Source organism: Acipenser ruthenus, chromosome 47 (assembly GCF_902713425.1).
Source record: "Acipenser ruthenus chromosome 47, fAciRut3.2 maternal haplotype, whole genome shotgun sequence".
In the NCBI taxonomy this organism is placed as follows: domain Eukaryota; kingdom Metazoa; phylum Chordata; class Actinopteri; order Acipenseriformes; family Acipenseridae; genus Acipenser; species Acipenser ruthenus.
The window spans coordinates 6,765,545-6,785,012 of NC_081235.1; the positions used below are offsets into that span (position 1 = coordinate 6,765,545).

The 19,468-nt window shown below is 43.8% G+C and overlaps 2 protein-coding genes across 4 annotated transcripts in view; one reads left to right on the forward strand and one right to left on the reverse strand.

The window, feature by feature from the left end:
* The window catches only part of LOC117428948 (fibrillin-2-like), a 57,532-nt gene extending 50,846 nt beyond the window's left edge, over positions 1-6,686 (forward strand). For all 3 annotated transcript variants that reach the window (XM_059014313.1, XM_059014315.1, XM_059014314.1), the window contains exons 56-65: positions 290-415; positions 517-723; positions 994-1,119; positions 1,201-1,323; positions 1,460-1,576; positions 1,879-2,007; positions 2,443-2,562; positions 2,656-2,887; positions 3,323-3,518; positions 3,727-6,686. In XM_059014313.1, the coding sequence (XP_058870296.1) occupies positions 290-415; positions 517-723; positions 994-1,119; positions 1,201-1,323; positions 1,460-1,576; positions 1,879-2,007; positions 2,443-2,562; positions 2,656-2,887; positions 3,323-3,518; positions 3,727-4,104 (1,754 nt within the window). In that variant the 3' untranslated portion in view covers positions 4,105-6,686. The remainder of the gene's footprint in view (positions 1-289; positions 416-516; positions 724-993; positions 1,120-1,200; positions 1,324-1,459; positions 1,577-1,878; positions 2,008-2,442; positions 2,563-2,655; positions 2,888-3,322; positions 3,519-3,726) is intronic.
* A 505-nt stretch (positions 6,687-7,191) lies between these two features.
* On the reverse strand, positions 7,192-15,832 carry LOC117401414 (cortexin-1-like). Its single transcript, XM_059014316.1, has 2 exons — positions 15,667-15,832; positions 7,192-9,520 (listed from the first exon to the last, which is right to left on the reverse strand). The coding sequence occupies exon 2, from the start codon at positions 9,038-9,040 to the stop codon at positions 8,777-8,779; it is 264 nt and encodes an 87-aa protein (XP_058870299.1). The 5' UTR covers positions 9,041-9,520; positions 15,667-15,832; the 3' UTR covers positions 7,192-8,776.
* Between the last annotated feature and the right edge of the window lie 3,636 nt (positions 15,833-19,468).

A 19,468-nucleotide genomic window follows, 5' to 3' on the forward strand; every position in this document is an offset into this window, starting at 1 on the left:
GTGCATAAGGTTTCTTGTTTGTACATTTTTTGCATTGAGAAAGCAAGGAGAGTCATTAAGCTTTGTAGTGCTCGTCTCGAATGGTTACGCGTCTTAAACAGTCAATGATCCGTACGACGGCAGTAGCTACAGTGGTTAGACAGGGTGGGAGATGCCCTGGTGTGACAAGATGGAGTGCTGAAAACCATGCTTTGAAGTCAAGAGATTGGCGGTCAGTCCACTACATTGGAGGAGGGCTAAGCTTTGTGAACCCTTCCAGAAATCTAACCCGAGCTTGTTTTCCTGGCAGACGAGAACGAGTGCCGCACAAAACCGGGCATCTGTAAGAACGGGCGCTGCATCAACACGGTCGGCAGCTACCGGTGCGACTGCAACGACGGCTTCCAGCCCAGCTCCACGGCCACCGAGTGCATCGGTGAGTACCACTCCCCATCTGCAGACACTGGAACGCTCCTGGCCAGCGCTTCGCCGTCTCCCGTTCGTCATGTTAAATAACTAATGCAATTGCCTCCCCAGATAACCGTCAGGGTTTCTGCTTCACCGAGATTCTCCAGGTCATGTGCCAGCAGTCCTCCACCAACCGCAACGCTGTCACCAAGTCCGAGTGCTGCTGCAACGGGGGCCGCGGCTGGGGGTCGCACTGCGAGATCTGCCCTCTGCCTGGCACTACCCAGTACAAGAAGCTGTGCCCTCTGGGGCCAGGCTACACCACCGATGGCAGAGGTAAGAACCACAGATTTTTTTTTTTTTTTAACTCTAGTTATTCTGCTTGCTGGAATCTTGCAGTGGTCTGATTTTTAGGAGACACAACTGTTGCTTGCTTTGTAACTCCAGCCACCAGGATCTCCGAGCTAAAAACAAGTCTGTGCCAATAAACGGAAATCAAGGACAGGCTTCCTATGCAGTGCGGTTCAATTTCAATTTCAGATTTTCTAGAAGCATGCTCCAATCCAAGTGAGCTTGCTCCGACTATCCCTGTCGCTTTTGTTTCAGATATTGACGAGTGCCGTGTGCTTCCCAATCTCTGCAAGAACGGCCAGTGCATCAACACCATTGGCTCCTTCCGCTGCCACTGCAACCTGGGCTACACTACCGACCTCACCAGTACCTCCTGTGTGGGTAAGTAAGGCGGGCTCACAGGCTTCTCTCTCTTACACAGCTCCAGGTCCACGTTTCATTCACTGGCTCTCTTCATTTCAGACTTGGACGAGTGTGCCCAGTCTCCGAAGCCTTGCAATTTCATCTGTAAGAACAGCGAGGGCAGCTACCAGTGCTCCTGCCCAAGAGGGTACATCATGCAGCCCGATGGCAAGACCTGCAAAGGTAAAGAGCCCTGCGCCAGCACGACAAGTTATAATACCCTGGTATAGCGTGCAGTTTTCAGATCTGAGCTTCAACGCCATGCTTTGTATGTTATTGCCTATCCCCTGACGTTGACATCGGTCCTGACCCCTCACAGATCTGGATGAGTGCTCCACCAAACAGCACAACTGCCAGTTCCTCTGCGTGAACACCATCGGGGGCTTCAACTGCAAGTGCCCCCCCGGCTTCACCCAGCACCAGACTGCCTGCATCGGTGAGCACAGAGAGCCACACACACAGACACACACACAAGTGCTGCTGCAATCCTGTGCCAAAATGGAAAAGCACGCAGTTCATATGCAATGCTTTGAGTTGACTCGCAGGCCATTTTGTTTGGCGTCGGAACTTGATTTGTGCACGATGAGAAGGCAGTTATTTTCCAGACAAGATTGCAGCGTATTGTAGATCATCTTTAGGACAGAGCTGCTGGAAGCCTTAATCTTGATTTAGCGATTAGAGAGACCCTGCAGGTCAAACAGAGGCTTTAAAGGCTGCTGTGTCTTCCTTCTTCTCCAGATAACAACGAGTGCAATGGCAAGTCCAGCGTGTGTGGCTCTAAGGGGAGCTGCCAGAACTCACCGGGCAGCTACAGCTGTGAGTGTGAGAAGGGCTTCTCACTGGACGGGACTGGACATGAATGTGAAGGTACAGCCACTTCCTACTTCATAGCTCCACTGTTTGTTTTGCTGAAGCTTAACCCAACTGCTTTACTACAGTAAGGTAATATAACCCGTCCAGTCGCTGTGTGCACCATGTTAGGTTTCCGATCTATGTATCTATTTTATAATGCATATATGTTTTGGGTTTTTTTTTTCAGGGCAACTTCTCGAACTCCATAGAGTTAACTGTAATATTTCTAAAACTGTAAAATTCCGTTCGGAATTGTTAGAATTCAGTAACCAGATCTTTCGAGGATCGTAATGCACAGTGTTGCATGTCCTCCCTATCGGATAGTGTTTTAAATCTTTACACGTGGCAATACATAATATTTATTTCTATGGAATGTTGTGAAGATCTTACGGCGATAGAAATTGTATTGATTGTCAGGCTATTCCTGACCCGTCTCCCCTGCCCCTCTAGATGTGGACGAGTGTGGCGGTAATCACCGCTGCCAGCACGGCTGCCAGAACATGATGGGGGGCTTCCGCTGCGGCTGCCCCCAGGGCTACATGCAGCACTACCAGTGGAACCAGTGCGTGGGTGAGTGGGGCCGACCTACCTGCTACACAAAGACTATACAAAGCTAGCTGTGCAAATCCTCGCTTAACAGCTGCCTCTCCCTCTCTCCCCCAGATGAGAACGAGTGCTCAAACCAGCAGTCCTGTGGCTCTGCCTCCTGCTACAACACGCTGGGCAGCTATAAGTGTGTGTGCCCGTCTGGCTTCGACTTTGACCAGGGCATGGCGAGCTGCCAGGACGTGAACGAGTGCTCAATGGGGGGCAACCCCTGCAGCTACGGCTGCTCCAACACTGACGGGGGCTACCTGTGTGGCTGCCCTGGCGGATTCTTCAGAGCAGGGCAGGGGTGAGTGCCGCGGAGAGCGGGGGCCACATTAGCATTATAACAGTTAATACTCGTCACTAATTATCCTGTGTGCAGGTCCTGTGCATGCAACTGACAGCTACATCTGACAGTCCAGTAGTGTTTAACAGTAGTTCCGAGCTGCAGTATCAGTTTGGGGATTTGTAAGTTAATGCATTGTGTGTAGGGCGCCTCTCATTAAGCAGACCTTTTGCCCAGATAGAAAACGTCACAGACGGTTCATTGTTGACCTTCACAGGGAATGTGCATCCCTAGAGACGGAGATCAGAGATAAAGTGTCATTCATAGTTGAATCTGCAGAGTCCTGAAACTCAACAGTGCTGTTTTGGAGAGAATCATAATCGATGTTCTGTCTTTGCGATTGGGCCGTATCAAAGTTTCTCAGTGCTGACCCCCTCACCCTCTCTGCTGTCACAGACACTGCATCGCCGGCTTTGGGTTCGGCCAGGGTCAGGGTCAGGGCCAGGGCCAGGGTCAGTACCTCTCCCCCCAGCCCGAGGAGGATGACGAGAGTACCCTGTCCACCGAGGGCTGCTACGAGTGCAAGATCAACGGCAACTACAACAAGAAGGGCCGGCAGAGACGCAGCCTGGACGACAACGGCATCGAGCAGGTAACTGAACCAGCCCGCCCTGCTGCGCCTGGCTGGTGCGAGGGCAGGGTTTTGATTGGGGTGTTGCTGTTCTGTGGGAATGCGGGCAGTGTTTTTATTGGGCTTTGCTGTTCTGTGGGAATGTGGGCAGCGGTTTTGATTGGGCGTTGCCGTTCAACGGAAACATGGGCAGCTTTTTGATTGGGCGTTCTCGGTGTTCCTTTCCCAGGAGCCCCGGCTGAGCCTGGCCAGCGTGGACACAGAGTCTTCGATCCCGTTGAACCTGAGCCTGGCCGCGCTGCAGAACAAGGAGCCCATCCTGGAACTGCTGCCCGCCATCGAACCCCTGGAGCACCACGTGCGCTACGTCATCTCCCACGGCAACCAGGGCGCCCACTTCCGCATCCTGCAGCGGCGCGACGGCAAGAGCGTGCTGCGACTGGGACGCAAGACCCCCAGCCCCGGGACGTACCGCCTGGAGATCGCCAGCGTGCCCCTGTTCGGGCCTCGGGAGCTGCGTGAGCTGGAGGACGAGCACGACGCAGACTACCTGCTGGGAGAGATCGGGGACGCGCTCCGAATCAAACTGCACATCCACCTGCATTAGAGATCCAGGACGCAGCCGCCCTCCCCGCCATGCCTCTCCCCGCTCGTTAGACACACAAGTGTTAGAATAAAGAAACACGTCGGAGAAGCTGAAATTTAAAAAAAGAAATCAGATTTTTACAACTCGGATCTCAGTACTCCAGTTGAATAATAGGAGGGCAGCTTGGTTTGGGCCACAAATCCTCAGTTTTAACTGTAATATTCACACTTTCTAGTGGCAACCCGTTTAGTTAAAATGGGATTACTGCTACAATGACCCCCCAGTCGCCTTTCTGTGGTTCCCACTGGAATATCTAAGGGGGCTGGGGGTTGGGGTGCATGTTCTCAATTCATGATGCGGTTGTACAATTCTTACATTGCTTTTGTGGATGAAGGGCGCTGTATGAATGGAAGTCCTCTATTTCACAGGAGCAATGCCAGAAAAACAGATTACCTCTGTTGATTTCTTGAAAACGTGCATTGTTCCCATTTCATGCTGTGTATATGTGGCCCAGATTTTTGCCCTCTTTACTGTAATGATGGGGGCTGCGGGGGGCGGGTTCAGACCCTGGGGTTCAAGGTGCAATGTCAAAGGTTTCTCTGCTCCATTCAGTATTCTGTGTAATCTAAAAATGTATTATAAAAAAAAAAAAAAAAAAAAAAAAAAAAAAAAAAAAAAATGTTCACACGAAGGACTGCAATGCGAAAACTACATTTCAGGTTTTAAAATGCAAATGTTCCTAACATGTGCAATAACTGGCTCGTACTGTTACACATCATCTCTTGTCAAACCACAGTTTTAGTGCACCTTTTTTTGTGTTTGCGTGTGGTGTATCTTTACCTCACCCCATTTCACTGTATAAGCTCAAACGCTCCGAAACTGCTACTGTAAACCCGCTGTAACGCTGCTTTCGTGCAGCAGAGGGTGCTATTGGGTTACTATGCAGTCCAACAGTAATTTACAGAAGATCCACAAGGCCCATTTAGTTTTATTACAAACAGCTTTAATTTATTTTAATTTTAATATGCACGCACGTACGTGTCCATTAACATTCAGTCATATTTATTCCTCTAGTTCTCTCACACACCCATTCAGATAAACACGCACGCATGCAGAAACTGCACTAAAACGTCCAACCTCACTGAATAGTATTGTATCAGGTGTGTTTCTTTATATAAAAGAACAATGGTGCTAAATAACTCGAAGCTCCACTGAGCACTGGGATTGGAAATGCAGCCTCACAGTTTCATTTTGATTGCAGCTAAGAGTGACATTTTCTATTAGGGCTTGTTTTGTTTGTTTTTTAATGTTTGTTGTTATATTTTTAACTTTTTTTTGTTTTTTTTTTTAACTGTGTTTTTATGCCAACGGCCAATTAAAACCTGCTTTATAAAAAAATTAATAAAACTGTATATTTTTTAATGAACTGTAGATCTCTGTTGTTGTCAACATGGTTGCTGAATCATACAGCACTAGCCTGAGAAGTAGTCTTTCTTTCTTTTTTTTTTAGGGAGGGGGGTACCGTTTGTGTTTATTCTGCAGTTTTGCTCAGAAAATTATATTTTTTAGCATTAAACTGTTTTTTTTTTAAAAAATGGTTCAAAAATCTAATTCTGTAAGTTGTGTTTTGTACTAGTTTTGTAATATTATGAAGCTGTGAAAATCTAAGTTTTTATTATCAGCCTGAATTAAGATTAAGGATTGGGTTTATTCTTAACCTGAGGGAACATGAAGCCACTTTCAGGAACAGCGGCTTGAAACCTGCTTCCAGGAGACCTAGTTTGAGACCACTTTGCTGTATCAAACCCCAAGCGGTTTTCTGCTCTCTCAGCTTTAAACGCAGTATTCAAATTCTCTCAGCTGGCCCTTCGCTGAAAAGCCTAGCCTGTCTTTCTACACCTACACCCCAGTGGTAATGCAAACCCCACCCCCTGCCCAGAGAAAGCCTATTCAGCAAAGTAGAGTGGGTTGCTAACTCTGTTGTGCTCAGTAACCTACAGTGCTAATGGTATTTGAACACAGTGGTTTCTGCACTGTAAACAGCCTTGGCTATATTTATGTATAACCAATTTTTGTAAACTGTATTTTTTATATATATATTTTGTGAACTTGTATGCTTGTAGCTTTTTTTTTTACTTGCCACTAACTAGTAAGTAAAGAATGTGTGTACTGTATCTCAGCTTCAGTGTCAGACTTGAAAACACTGTCTCTTTAAAAAATAAAAAAAGACACCAACGGAATTTTTGAGAATTATGAATCAAATTCAGGAAGCACCTGAACGAAGGCCTCCAGACCTGTGAATTGGCCAATTTATATTTTATTTTAATAATTATTGTTATTCGTTTTTTAAAAGGTAAAAACTCGCCTGGGTTGAGCTGTACAAGTCATACTGAGGCTTTTCCTTCAGCGCGCGTCCTTTTTATTCGGGAAATAAACAATCGTGTATTTCTTGGGAAAATGAAGAGATTACTGCGATTTCGTTAAGTTTGGGCACATACATTTGAAACTGTACTGCCTCTTTTATTGCCCATCATATTTTTCTTTTTACATTTTGTATCGGAAACATCTTTGGCAATAAAAGGATTGTGGGTTATATTTTTAAACATCGTGGTCTGAGTTGTAATTTATTACAAGAACACATGACAAACTTTTGCTTAATAAAACAGGATATCTTCACGCTTTTCCTAATAGTGGTAAAACATACTAGCCGAGTTAAAAAAAAAAAGTAGTCGCCACTTTTAAGAAAATGTTAACTCTGAGATTGACCATCCCTTTTCTAGTCGGTGATGTCACCTCCTGCCACCTACTTATGTTTCAGCCTGCAGGAGTCGTAAACACTGCTTTACTGATCTGATTGCATTGTGTCAAATGAAGTGAAAGTGACCTACAAAACAGGAAGTATCAGGAAGCCTTTAATCCGGCATATTTCAGATATCTGCACATTTGAAATGAAAGAAAATCATCTTCAAAATAAGAAAAAGTCCGGTGATAATGTTGCTGCTGCTCATAAAAAAAGCCGGATTTTAAAGCGACGGTCCGCCTTCTTTCTGAATGATATTTTAAAGCAATGCAAGCAGGACTGCATGAACTAGAAACCCAGGCAGATGGTGATGAAGAAATATCGTTTCCCTTTATTTCATAGTATTGAACCAACTTAACAAAAGGCAGAGTAAAAAAAATACTACTTACAAATCTCCCCACCCCCACCCCCACAAGAACAAACGTCTCCTCAAATAGGCTTCAAGTCAGTGTAAAGCTCATCAGACAGAAGACAACACCTATACAAAAAAGGTTCTCAACATATGGCTTTCCATTACAGAGACAAAAAACAGACATTTTATTATATATATATATATATATATATATATATATATATATATATATATTACATACACACACACGTCTGATCAAGCTGTACAGTAGGGAAACTCACAGTGTTACAATAGCCATCAGGGTCACCTAAGGCATGCCATTCCATGTCCCAATTCAATTCTATGCAATTTTCCTTCCCATTCACAATCTGCATTATGATTTATAATTAGTATACTCTGCTGCAGCGGAGGAATAGTCCGTGCAGCCAGGGCAACTGCACAGGGGCCCCACACACTCAGAGGGCCCTAGAGGGGTCCAAAAGCTTGGAAAAGAGCTTGGAAACAGAATCCACAAGCTCCCAGCCATCATCTCTAACCACTGAGCCACGCTGCTTAACAGAATAAACTGTCTGCATTTCAAACCATATTTCTAGCCCCTGCATTTCTTGCAACGCAAGTATCTGATACTTAGGGCTCTTTGTTTTTCGGTTTTTATTTTTGATCACGTGATGTCCCTTTTTTTTTGAGCCGACTCTGTTCAAGTAAACTCTTGGAAAATCGTTGATTGGGAAACAAGTTCGCTTTAGTTTTTTCTCCTGTAACTTGATTGACACTATGATTCTGTTTCAATGATAATGCAAAAAAAAAAAAAAAAAAAAAAATTAATTTTGAGTCTCGTTCAAGTTATGGGAGAAAAAACAAGGGAGACCTTGATTCACAATCAACGCTTTTCCAAGAGTTGAATTAAGAAACCGAGTCGGCTCAATTTAACTTAAAAAGGGACCAAAAATAAAAACCAAAAACAGAGAGCCCTCGTTATAAACTGGTGAAATGGGACTCCAATGCCACGTTTCCATTGGAAAGGAGAGATCAGAGATCCATGCCACTCAAGTCCCAATCCTAACTGCTTTGGTGGAAACAGCCAGCAACTAAAACATCTCCCCAGCTCGCTCTGATGAATAAATTATCCAATAAGTATTCAATGCAATGGACACTAGAGGCGGGTATTCAACAACAAAGTGCAGAATGCAGAATGCTGATTCAGGGAATTACTTAATGCAGGTGAAAGAACTTGCGAACAGGTACTTACTGGCGTCCCTTTACCTTCATGTTAACGTCGGTTGCAGATTAGATGGTATATTAGTAATATGGTGTGTCTCAAACTGGACAGTGCGAAAACAAGACAGAAAAGGAGACTCGACTACATTTCAGAAGCATTTAGCAGGGATTGCACCACCTGGTGGCCAGTCCTGGAAATGCAGGTACAACAGACCCCACCTTCTCCCCCTTGTGCCAACCTAGGAAACTGAAGGCTACGCAGCATTAGAACAAGGCATTGCAGATATGGTTTCAGAGCGGATGTAGGGGGGAGGGGGGAAGGGCTACACGAGCGCGTAGTCAAACTGACCCCTCTCCAGCCCATCCTTGCGTTCGCCCCAAGAGGATGAGGGCATGCGGCTGTAGGGGTCCAGAAGCACACGAAAGCAGCGCACCACTAGAACCACCAGGAAAACCAGCAGGAGGCCTACGAAAGCGAAGGCGGTCCTCTGCTCGGCGTCCCCCGGGAGGCTGGGCCCGGCCGTGGGGGCCCCGTCCGAGGGCCCTGGGGACAGGAGGTCGTAGTCCAGGGTGGGGGCATCGCTCATCGTCCAGGGGGCCAGGCGGCAGAACTTACAGAAGTCTCGCGCTCTGCTGTGTGTATACAGCTTGCCTCTGTGTAGGGAGCGGCCTTACAGTTGCAAGCTCCTCCTTGGCTGGGTGTGTAGAGACTGTATGGACTGTTTGTTTGGTATTCATGTATCGATTGACTATGCATGTGTGAAATTTCTTATTCCATTTACTACATATATTTACACTTCATATATGCAAGGACCGTTCTGATTGTTCAAGGTCTGTGCTTTTAACTTCCTGACTGTGAAGGTATATTTTGCAGTCCGTTTACAAGCTGACCCCAGGTCCGGTCATCTCCTGTAGCGGTCAGGCTTGCTTCCCTGCCCAATCCCCACTCGTCCTGCAGATAGATTGAGAAGGCTGCTCCGAGGATCCTCCGATGGGATGCTGTACTCCTGCTTCAGTTCCTTGATTTTTAATGTAGAGAGAACTCCTCGGACGAACACTGATGCACACTGAAAATAAAGCAAAACAAAACAAAAAAAACAGACGTTCACTGCATTGCTGTGACAATTTCTTGGAAATGCATCCGCACGCTTGCAGTAAAGTCAATGGCTTTGGTAATACAGCTGTGCCATGATCCAAAACCTAATTACTCATATTAGGACACCAGTAAAAAAATGTGCTGCATAATGTATAAAGCAGAGTGTAAGGAAAATTTAAAGAAATAAATAAAAACAAAAAATAGTGTTTGTTCTAAATAAATGACTACATCAATAAGTTTTTGCGCTGTAGGCGTTGTGCGAGACTGGATTTACGAGCTCAGAGTTGCACGTCGTACAGCGCAGAGCTGTGAAGCTGCCAGCTTCTTATTAAGAGTCTCTCGTAATAACTCAGCCAGACTGGGCAGTCACCTAACAGGCCGGGCCTCGCTGCCTTCCTCGGCTGCCGTTCCCAGAAAGAGACACTTCAGGCAGTAAATTCAACCTGTTTATTTCCACTCCGTGCTTCTTAATCTAATAACAGAGACCTTTTCATACCACAAGTAGATTTTATTAAATAAACAGCAATAGAATGTGTACTTTTTATATATATTAAATCAATGAATTAATTGAATTTATTATTTTTACTTAATAGACTATGCTTATTTTGCTGTACATATCCATTTCATTTTTTTTTGGTATAGATATTTTCTGCCAACATAGCAAAAGGCTTATCTCAGGGGGCCAAGTTTTGCAAGCCATGTCGGCTTCTAGCTCACAAAAATATCTTCTCTGTCAGCTTTCTACCGGCTTCACAAACCCAGGTTTCAGGCCAGAAAACGTTTAAATAAAACCTGCTCAGCTATTCCACATAATTAAAAAGATCCCCATTGCATGTTCTTTCAATGTATTTTGTCCTATAAAATGCCTTTGGAAGCCAGCCCCAGGTTCTCAGTAAGCAGAGAAAAGTCTAGCAGACCGCTGGGTTCCGTCTCATTTCCCTAGGAAGGGAGGTGCAGGGATTGATTTAAATCTGAACAACAATAATGATGACATTGACACCTCAATAATGGCCCTGGCACAGCACTGTGTTCTGAAATTCCCAGCCCAGCTATTTCAGATATTAAGAAAACAGCAAAGTACAATGGCTGCGTGTCAGCAAGCATGTTTATTAATGTGCAACAACATCCACTCGGATACGACACCCAGTCTTAATTGTTCAGGATAATAGTCCTGAACACAGTTATTTCCGCAGATCTGTCATTTAGTATTCAAACTTTAAAAGCATTCTTTAAAAAGACATCTTCTTCCAAGCATAACATCAGTCAATACTAGTGCAGGTCGCTTATTTTTTTTCCCCCAAATGCTAAATGTGAGGATGTTTACTTCCTGCGCTGCAGGTATCACATGGAGATAAGGAAGAAAACGGTGTCCCACAGGAAGTGGATCTGGACAAGAAAGTTTAACTTGTAGTGTGGTGGCTGGAGTCTAAAATGAAATCAGGGATGAAATTAGGACTCCTGTTGCATTGTAGTTTCACCCATTCCACCCCTAACATTTTCAGTTGTATTTGAAGGCTATCCTGCTTCTTCCTATATTAAAGTGTTTTATAATGCATTGACGATGGTTCATATTTATCTCTTTGCTATTCAATTTAGACACTGGCTCCCAATTGCACCCCTACCTGAGCTGGTGTAGCAGTCTTACCCCTCGGACAGTGTTCTATTTAAAGATAACAGTAAATCCCACTGCCTCTCCCCACCTCCAGGGAGCAGCAGTACCCGAAGCCAATGAATATCACACAGATCGGTACGACTCCTGCAGCACGTCAACGATTTCTGTGCCAGTGTGCTCAGAGAAAAGCTTTGTGCCCACGGGCTGTAGCTGGCATTGCCAAGACTCTGTTAATATACTGACACACTGTAAAGTACTGAAAGCACAATATTTTACACCAGTCAGTAAATCAATTTGAGGGGAAAAAAATGCAGCTCAGCTTTTTTAGTGCTTATTGGTTCATATTTTTAGTGTTAGAAAATGGAAATGCCAAACAAGCAAAAGCAGGCTGGAAGTCCTAACTTTCTTTTATTTTTTTTAAATACATTTTATTTTTTTTTGCATTCTGGGTGAAGCATGTGGTTATGCTAACTGGAGGTAAATGTTTTCTGAATGCTTCTGTTTAACAGTAACGTTTCTATGAGCTGGTGCAGCAGCCACACATTCTCCAGACCCTCCCCAGCCTGGCTTATTACAGAGGAACTCAATATAGTGCAGCAAGCAAGTGTTGATTAATTCTGGTTTCATCGCTATGGGGTTCCCAAGCCCGGACATCAGGAGCCTCCTAAAAATAGGATCCCAGTCAGGCCTGTCAAAGTCTTGTCTTATCAGCAAGGAGTGCCAAGGAGTGTGGAAAAGTCAATTCTAATCCAAATGAAATGAACACGGTCTACTAAATGAATTGCAGTCTTCCTTGATGCATACAGTACGTCTGGCCAGAATCACTTTAATAATAATATGTTTCTTGGTTTAATTGTTGTGGTTATGGTTTTAGCTATTACAGCACAACTTCACCCAAGAAGCTATTCTGTGTGTTTGTTGCTATCTGCATAAACAATACACTTTTTAAAATCAACTAGAGCCTTCTAAAATCGTATACTTCCTGTGCTAAATTTTGACTCTGTTTCATTTTCTCTGTCCCCTTTAAGATTGTATAAACTTCAATTCTAGACTAAAGAGGTTGAATTATATTCATATGTTCTGAAACCAGAAATGGATCAAACAGCTATGCAATGGGAGTCTTATTTCCATCTCTGAAAGCATTTGCCCCAGTGCTAAGTTTACACCAGAGGTTCGTTTAAGAGAGCCTGTATCTCTTCGGTTGTGGTTTCTTGCTAGTAAAACATTAGCATTTTGTTTTTTTGCTGCAAAGTTAAGCACTGCGGTAAATGCGTGCCTTCAGTTTCCCCTGAAGCCAGTCAGTAGCTGAGATGGGATTCAAACCCAGAACCCCTCCCAATCTCTTTACCTTTTCACTAAACTCCTGGACAGACTGGCCACACAAAAGGGCCGCATTCACAAAGCATTTTTTTATGAAGCAAATGCTAATGATACAGAACTGCCAAGGCAAGGAGAATGCCAAAGCAGGGATGGAAATAAGACTCCCATTGCGTAGCTGTTTGATCCATTCCTGGTTCTACGAGGAGTTTAATAAGACACTGCGGCTAATCAAGCTTGTAATAAAACCTGGAACGGGTGAACCTGCTCTGAAATAGGAGTCTTATTCCCATCCCTGCAAAGCTCCTTGTTTAATGGACTATTCATTTGAAGCATCGCTGTTTTGTTTTCATTTAGGAAAAAAAAGGTATTAAGCAGGTATCCAGTCTTATCTTTTATATATGGGAGCTGTTCTAAACAACAGCACTACGAAGGCAGCAGGGATAAGCTATGATTTACAGCTTGCATGGCTTCTCATAAGCGGCATCATAAAAGCAATTATTGTGAATAAATAAAGACATCTGGTCTTGAGAGAGCAGGGATGGCTGCTCAATACAAGGCATCTGCTGTAAGCCGACAGCCTGGCCCTGAACTTCCATTCATTTTTATATCTACAGATTCAATACAGTGCAGAGACCACAGTAGCAGGGAGGAGGGGGAATGTGCACATTGCACAGACTAGTGAAAATATACAACAGGGGTTCACGTGACAGATCAACTTCCAGCGACACACTGACTGAGTGCGTTTGCTATCCGAGATCCAGCAGCATTGTGCTGATCCAGCTAAGCACAGAACAGTAATTAAGATTGAATTGCATGCTTACTGATAAAGCTACATAAACAAAATCACTTCTTTCTTCTGGCTTACCATCTTTACATGATCATGCATTACGGTTTAGAGGACTCGGTTTTTCTAGACTTGATCAATACACAAACGAGTGGCCTTCAATGCAAGTACAGTATCTGTCTAGTAACAATTTGACACTACTAGAGAAAAATTCCCCTACCACACCCAAATGGAGTTCAATGGAATACTGAGGAACGTGAAAAGATTCTACTTTAGCATTAAAAAAATGAGCAAGAACTTACTGAACTCCTGCATGGAAATGAACAGTGAAATGCTAGTTCTGTAATCTGTTGCTTTCATATCTAACTATTATCATTTTCAGGGATGGCAACAAGACTCCCATAGCAGTTTGATCCATTCCTGATTGTACTAGGCATAAATAAGACACACCTGAGCTTGTTACCTATAATTAAGCTCGTATTAAAACCTAGAATGGGTAAATCTGGTACGCAATGAGTCTTTTTTTCCTTCCATGATTTTTGTCCAACTGTTCTTTACCCAGCTTTGGGCTTGCCTGGGGAATCCTAAGTGCCGGGGACTGAACAGCCTTCTTCAGTCCATTCAAATCATGTGACAACGTGACCTTTCAACTCTGAGTGGGTGGTAACAGCTATAAAAAAATCAAATAAAAAGTGGTCGCCCATGGCAACACATTTAGGTCAATGTGAGACCTGCATCTGATGATCTCATGTCTTCCAATAATAATAACAACAACAACAACAACATAAGCCTTCTGCAAACCAGCTGTTTTACAACCAAGGATGATACTTCCAGCTCATTCAGTGCATTTTAATGAACACTTTGTAGAAGCCCTCTCTATAGCTTCTCACTCACATCTGTTGTTCAGCGTCCGCCTGCTCCCACAGCATTAAAAATTCAGCATTAGGGGATAATAGAACAAATATAACTCATTTTCAGCCTGCAGTGATTGACTGCCAGCCACCAGGGATCAAAAACAAGACAAGAACTCTGTTCTGGAACTGTGTTAGCTACACTGTATTGAAACGGCGACTGCATCTCATTGTGCCTCTGTCTCTGAGGGATCGCGTGTGTGGCATTGTTCAGCATTGTTCACAACCATGCCCTTATTAAACTTTACTGCAGGATACCCGTGCCCTGTGCAGTGTAGAGAAGCAAGCTAAATGTCTGGTAACTCGCAGTGTAGCAAGGTAAGAGTGTATGAATACACTGTATGTTAAGACACAGGAGTGTGATATTTATAAATACATCACAGCAGCACATGTGATACAGTATAGAAAAAATGTCAGTACCAGGGATCTGAGAGCTAGCAAATTCAATACTGTACATTGAAAACGTTATTGGGGATCTGAGAGCCAGCAAATTCAATACTGTACATTGAAAACTGTATTAGGTATCTGAGAGCCAGCAGACACACTATATTACAGAGAACTCGGTATTGGAGATCTGATAGGAGAGCGAAAATGCAATACATTAGAGACAGCAGGGATCTGAAACTTTGCAAAAGTCAATACATTGGAAACTCGGTATTGCTAGGGATCTGAGATCAAGCAAAGCCAATGCATCATAAGACAACGAAGTACTCAGAGCCCGCCCATTCAAAACAGAAGAGATTTACTATCATTGGTGAGCCAGCAGATTTATTCAAAAATACATTCTTAGCAGTACAAGTAGAAAATAGTGTTCCATAACGTATTTTATACTGGAGGGAGCTGGCGGGGATGAGCTAAATGTTTTCCAGCTTTTCAAGTCGATTGTGCTGCGTTACAAAAACAAGGCTTTAGTTACACATACACAAGGGGTTTTTATTAGCTGTTGTACAAAAAATATATACATATGATTATGCACTTAATATTAACTCAATAAAACCTTCATCGAGGATATTAAGAAGTCAAATACTGATCTGCATTAGTCTGGTGTGCGGTTGGATCGGATTTATAAGCACGGTATTCTGCTGAAATAGAATTCTGACAGCACACATATCCGTAATGAACCCGAATTCTTAAGTTAAACTAATAAACAGACATATGTTTTTGGACCAGCATGTTTACAATTGTTACTATTACAATATGAAATAAATAACATTTGCAGTCTAGTTATAAAACCGAATGTCGCACATGCAAAGGTAACTCGCCAAGCATGCGCTTTAAATCAGACACAAACACGCTTGTCATTTGTGTCCCAAACAGCGTCTTTTCCGAAACCTGAAGTCCTTAGAAACAGCTGTATAATCATATAAACTTCGCTGTTTACCTGCACTTGCTTACTTAATAACAGACCCCCCCCCCCCCCCAAAAAAAAAAAAAAAATTAAAAAAAAAAAATTCTAGTATTTATCATCCGCAATTTTCATCGGTACCTACCTTGGATCAGGCGTGGGTTCAGTACTGGTAAAACTGTCTTGGGACGTGCAGAACTTCGCTGGGCAGGTTAGGTATCCAGAAGTCTCCAAACTTTCCAGCCTCAGTGTGCAGGGCAGCGCTTTAATACGAGCTCTGTGCAAACAGTGCTGCACGGGGGGGGGGGGGGGGGGGGGGTCATCTGTTCAGCAAGAGCAGCCCAAACGCCAGCCCCTTAAAGAAACCGCTACATTTCTGTTACAACACAGTGCCCAATACAAAATCAGAATAAACGTATTATTTTAGAACATTAAAAAGGCCGTATTTTATTATACGGTCTTTGGTCATGCATTAATCATACATGCACATATATCCTCTTTACAGTACGGTCAAATTGTTTATTTTAAATATTTGTTATGAACACATATTTTTAAACACATAATCGCTCATTTTAGCTCAATATTACAATGTGCATAGTTTTATTTTGTGAATATAAAATAAACTTGCAATGCTAATAATAATAATAATAATAATAATAATAATAATAATAATAATAATAATAATATGCCACACCCAAATTCTGCATGTTTTCATGTGGCCCAATGCTTACCTCAAGGTATTGCATATGTTTGCATTTGCCTTCCTAATGTGCATGCGTGTATCTTTATCAAGGTAAACGCTTACCCAATGAATACAGAGATCATGGCAAATCACATTTAACCGTGGTAAATCTGTATTGTAACAGCAAAGAAAATTGCAAAATTACAGTGCGACCTTACTGTAGTAAACTTCCATCAGGGTACAGTGGCATGGTGTATGTGAATACAAGTGCGTGACTGTGTGTGTGTGTGTGTGTGTGTGTGTGTGTGTGTGTGTGAAGGTGCTCGGTTACGTGTGCACACACGCGTGTGCGGGTGCTGGTGTCATGCACGTGTGCGTGCAGGGGCGGTGTTGCGGGGTTCCCCGGGAGGAGAGAGTTAGCACCGGCTGCAAATCACTGACACGTTTCATTAGCCGCTGCCCCCCTTAATTAGACCGGGCTTCCCATCTGTTAAACAGCGCTTCGCCCATCTGCCAGCCTATTACAGAACCAGTGCGTTCTGGTGCTTCTGCCCCTTGACACAGAGAGAGTTACTGATTAACACAAGAGAGAAAGTGATGAAAGATGCGATATAGTACATGTTTGTGAACAGTGTGCGTGTGCGCCCTCATGCCTGTGTGATGTACAGCAGTCTTTTTAACATTAAAACGTTCACTGATCATCGCACCAAATTGTTGTATCATCGACCGGCCCGCCACCGCACTGCCTCCCGCTTGCAGCAGGTCTTATCCGGAGGGGAGGGGAGGGGAGGGGAGGGGAGGGGAGGGGAGGGGAGGGGGGGGGGCGGGGGGGCTGCTGCTGGACCATCTCTCCTGCCGTCTGCCTTGTTGCTGGTCCAGGAGAGAGGTGACGCCGAATGTGCTCCGATTGGACGAAGAGGGCATGTGGTGCCCAGCTGTAGTGATTTACAGTATCGGTAGCGTTAATATAAATAATGTGATTGTGCAGCATGTAATAAAATCATTTAATGACCACTACATGCATAGGAGACAGATCACTATGTAAAAATGTAAGATTTACACACACACCCAGATTATGACTCTCAATAGCTTTGTGGGGAAACAGTAAACCAGTTTGCTGGAGGTGACTAAGTAGAGTTGCTAAGGCAACTTGGCATTAGATGTAGAATGATAAGGCATGTGCAGAAATATATGGGAAAGGAGAAATATGGTAAATCACAATAACACTGTAAAATAGGGTAGTTAGTGGTTGGTTGCAGCTGAATAACTAATTTCTATTGTAATCAGTAAGATAGCTGAAACAAACTGTAATCATGTAGTATGTGAGCCTACTGGAGTATAAATACCAGACACAGAGGCAAGAATTTCCTTAGCAAGTGTCATTAGAATTGGGCAAGCGATTCTCTGGAATTGAAAAATTTAAGTGTCACTTACCATGCAATCAGCCAGAGCCTCCATACACCCCCAGACTGCACTAAAAATAAATCACCTGTGCTAAAGCAAGTTTCATTGGGAATGAAAAGGGTGCAAAAATGGATTTCAAAGCCTAAGGCAAGAAAATATTTGAGCTCCTGTCCTGTACAAGGCAGCTCACAGACACGCACTACCAGCCCTGTGCTAGTAAACCTCGTTGCCTGGAGAGGGTTGGTGATGGCAGCATCATTAGTGGAGTCATGGAACGCAGGTGGCTCATTCGAATCAATTGCAATGATAATGAGGTCTTGAGGGCATCGTTACCTGGCACTGGTTAGCACGTCTTCTGGAAAGAGCTCTGCATTGGTTTCAACAGCAAACACAGCTAATTAACCTCTGTAGTCGTCTGCAAGGCTTTCAATGTAAGACTCTTGTTCATGGAGAAAACAACTGCTGGGATGTCGAACATTTCCCTGAAGGAGATTTCAGTCACTGTTGCTTTGCTAGTCAGGGGCGACACGGGAGAACTCTTCATAAGGATTAAAGCAGCATTGTCTGCTGACAGGGAGCCTGGTTGTCAGCAGAGGGTTGCAGGTTTGATTACTGACTCCAGAGCACAACTTGTTAGTGGAATTCCCCGCTACACCCCATATGCTCTTGCAGACAATGTGCATGGGTGATTAATGCTTTGCCTTTACCTTCAGTATGAAACCTGTCTGTATGATCTAATCTGTGTCCAATATCAAATTGTGACAGATGCAGGTTTTATCTACAGTCCGTAATGTAATCTGCACCTAGGCTGGAAACTGGTATATGTAAAGAAATGAAGATAACTGGGATGTGGGTGCATATTTCGGTAGCCTGACTATTTTAAGCATTAACATTTTGTTTTTCCACCTCTGTGCATCATTTGCACTGTGATTAGGCCACTCGGCAATTTCTATAGCCTATTTCAGACAGCTTGTGTAACAAGGGGGAGGCTGATTGCCAACAAGCGAGCACCTTAACCACTTTGCAAAAGAGCCAGGCTGGTCCGAAAAGATCTCATTTCCTACTCCTGCGACCTACACAATCTGGAGACGATGCATCAAGTCCTTTCCAATTTCGGCTGGCCTGTCATTCACACGCCATTAGGAATTCCATTTTAATCGAATTACACCAACAAAGCCGGCTCCCTCACACCCTCTCCATGACATTTTCGTTTTTCTTTAATTACCCTGATGGGTATGGGACTCCTGAGCTCCAGTCCACCCGTCACAAATGGCAGCTTGTTTAGAGAAACGCAGAGTGCAGCCCGCTGTAAGATTAGCACTAATCGAGAAGACGGATGGGGTTGTCTTCAGCTTCCTGCTCCCAGAACGCCGCCTCTGTTTATCCCAGCTTCACACAGCATCTCATTTACTGGGAGACGTATGTGGGTCTTTTATGTCGTCTGACTCATGAGTTCCTCTGATGCTGGAAGGCAACCTTTTCCAAAGGGTTCTTGCAAGAACAGAAAAACAACTCATTTGTGAGTGCCAGACTGTGGGTGAAGAGTTTTGCTTTTGAGCAGCTCGCTAGCTTACAACAGGGGTTCCCAAACTTATTTTTTCTTTTTTAACTGAGACCCACCTGCTCAGCTATATTAAGCACTTTGGGCCATTATTAACACTTAAGAAAAATGACAAATTAAAAATATTTGTAAACCTGTAACACTGTAAATAAACCTGTTCTTTTTACATTGAAATCTTATTTTTTTTCTTCATTAGTGTTAGAGTTATGGGCTGCAGTGTGTTTGAGTATTTCAGTGGTTAGAGTGCCAGGCTGCAGGGTGGAAGGCGGTGGGTTTGACAAACTAGATTACAATACTAAT

Coding starts and splice junctions, on each gene's coding strand:
- LOC117401414 (XM_059014316.1), bottom strand. CDS start 9,040: ATGAGCGATGCCCCCACCCTGGACTACGACCTCCTGTCCCCAGGGCCC.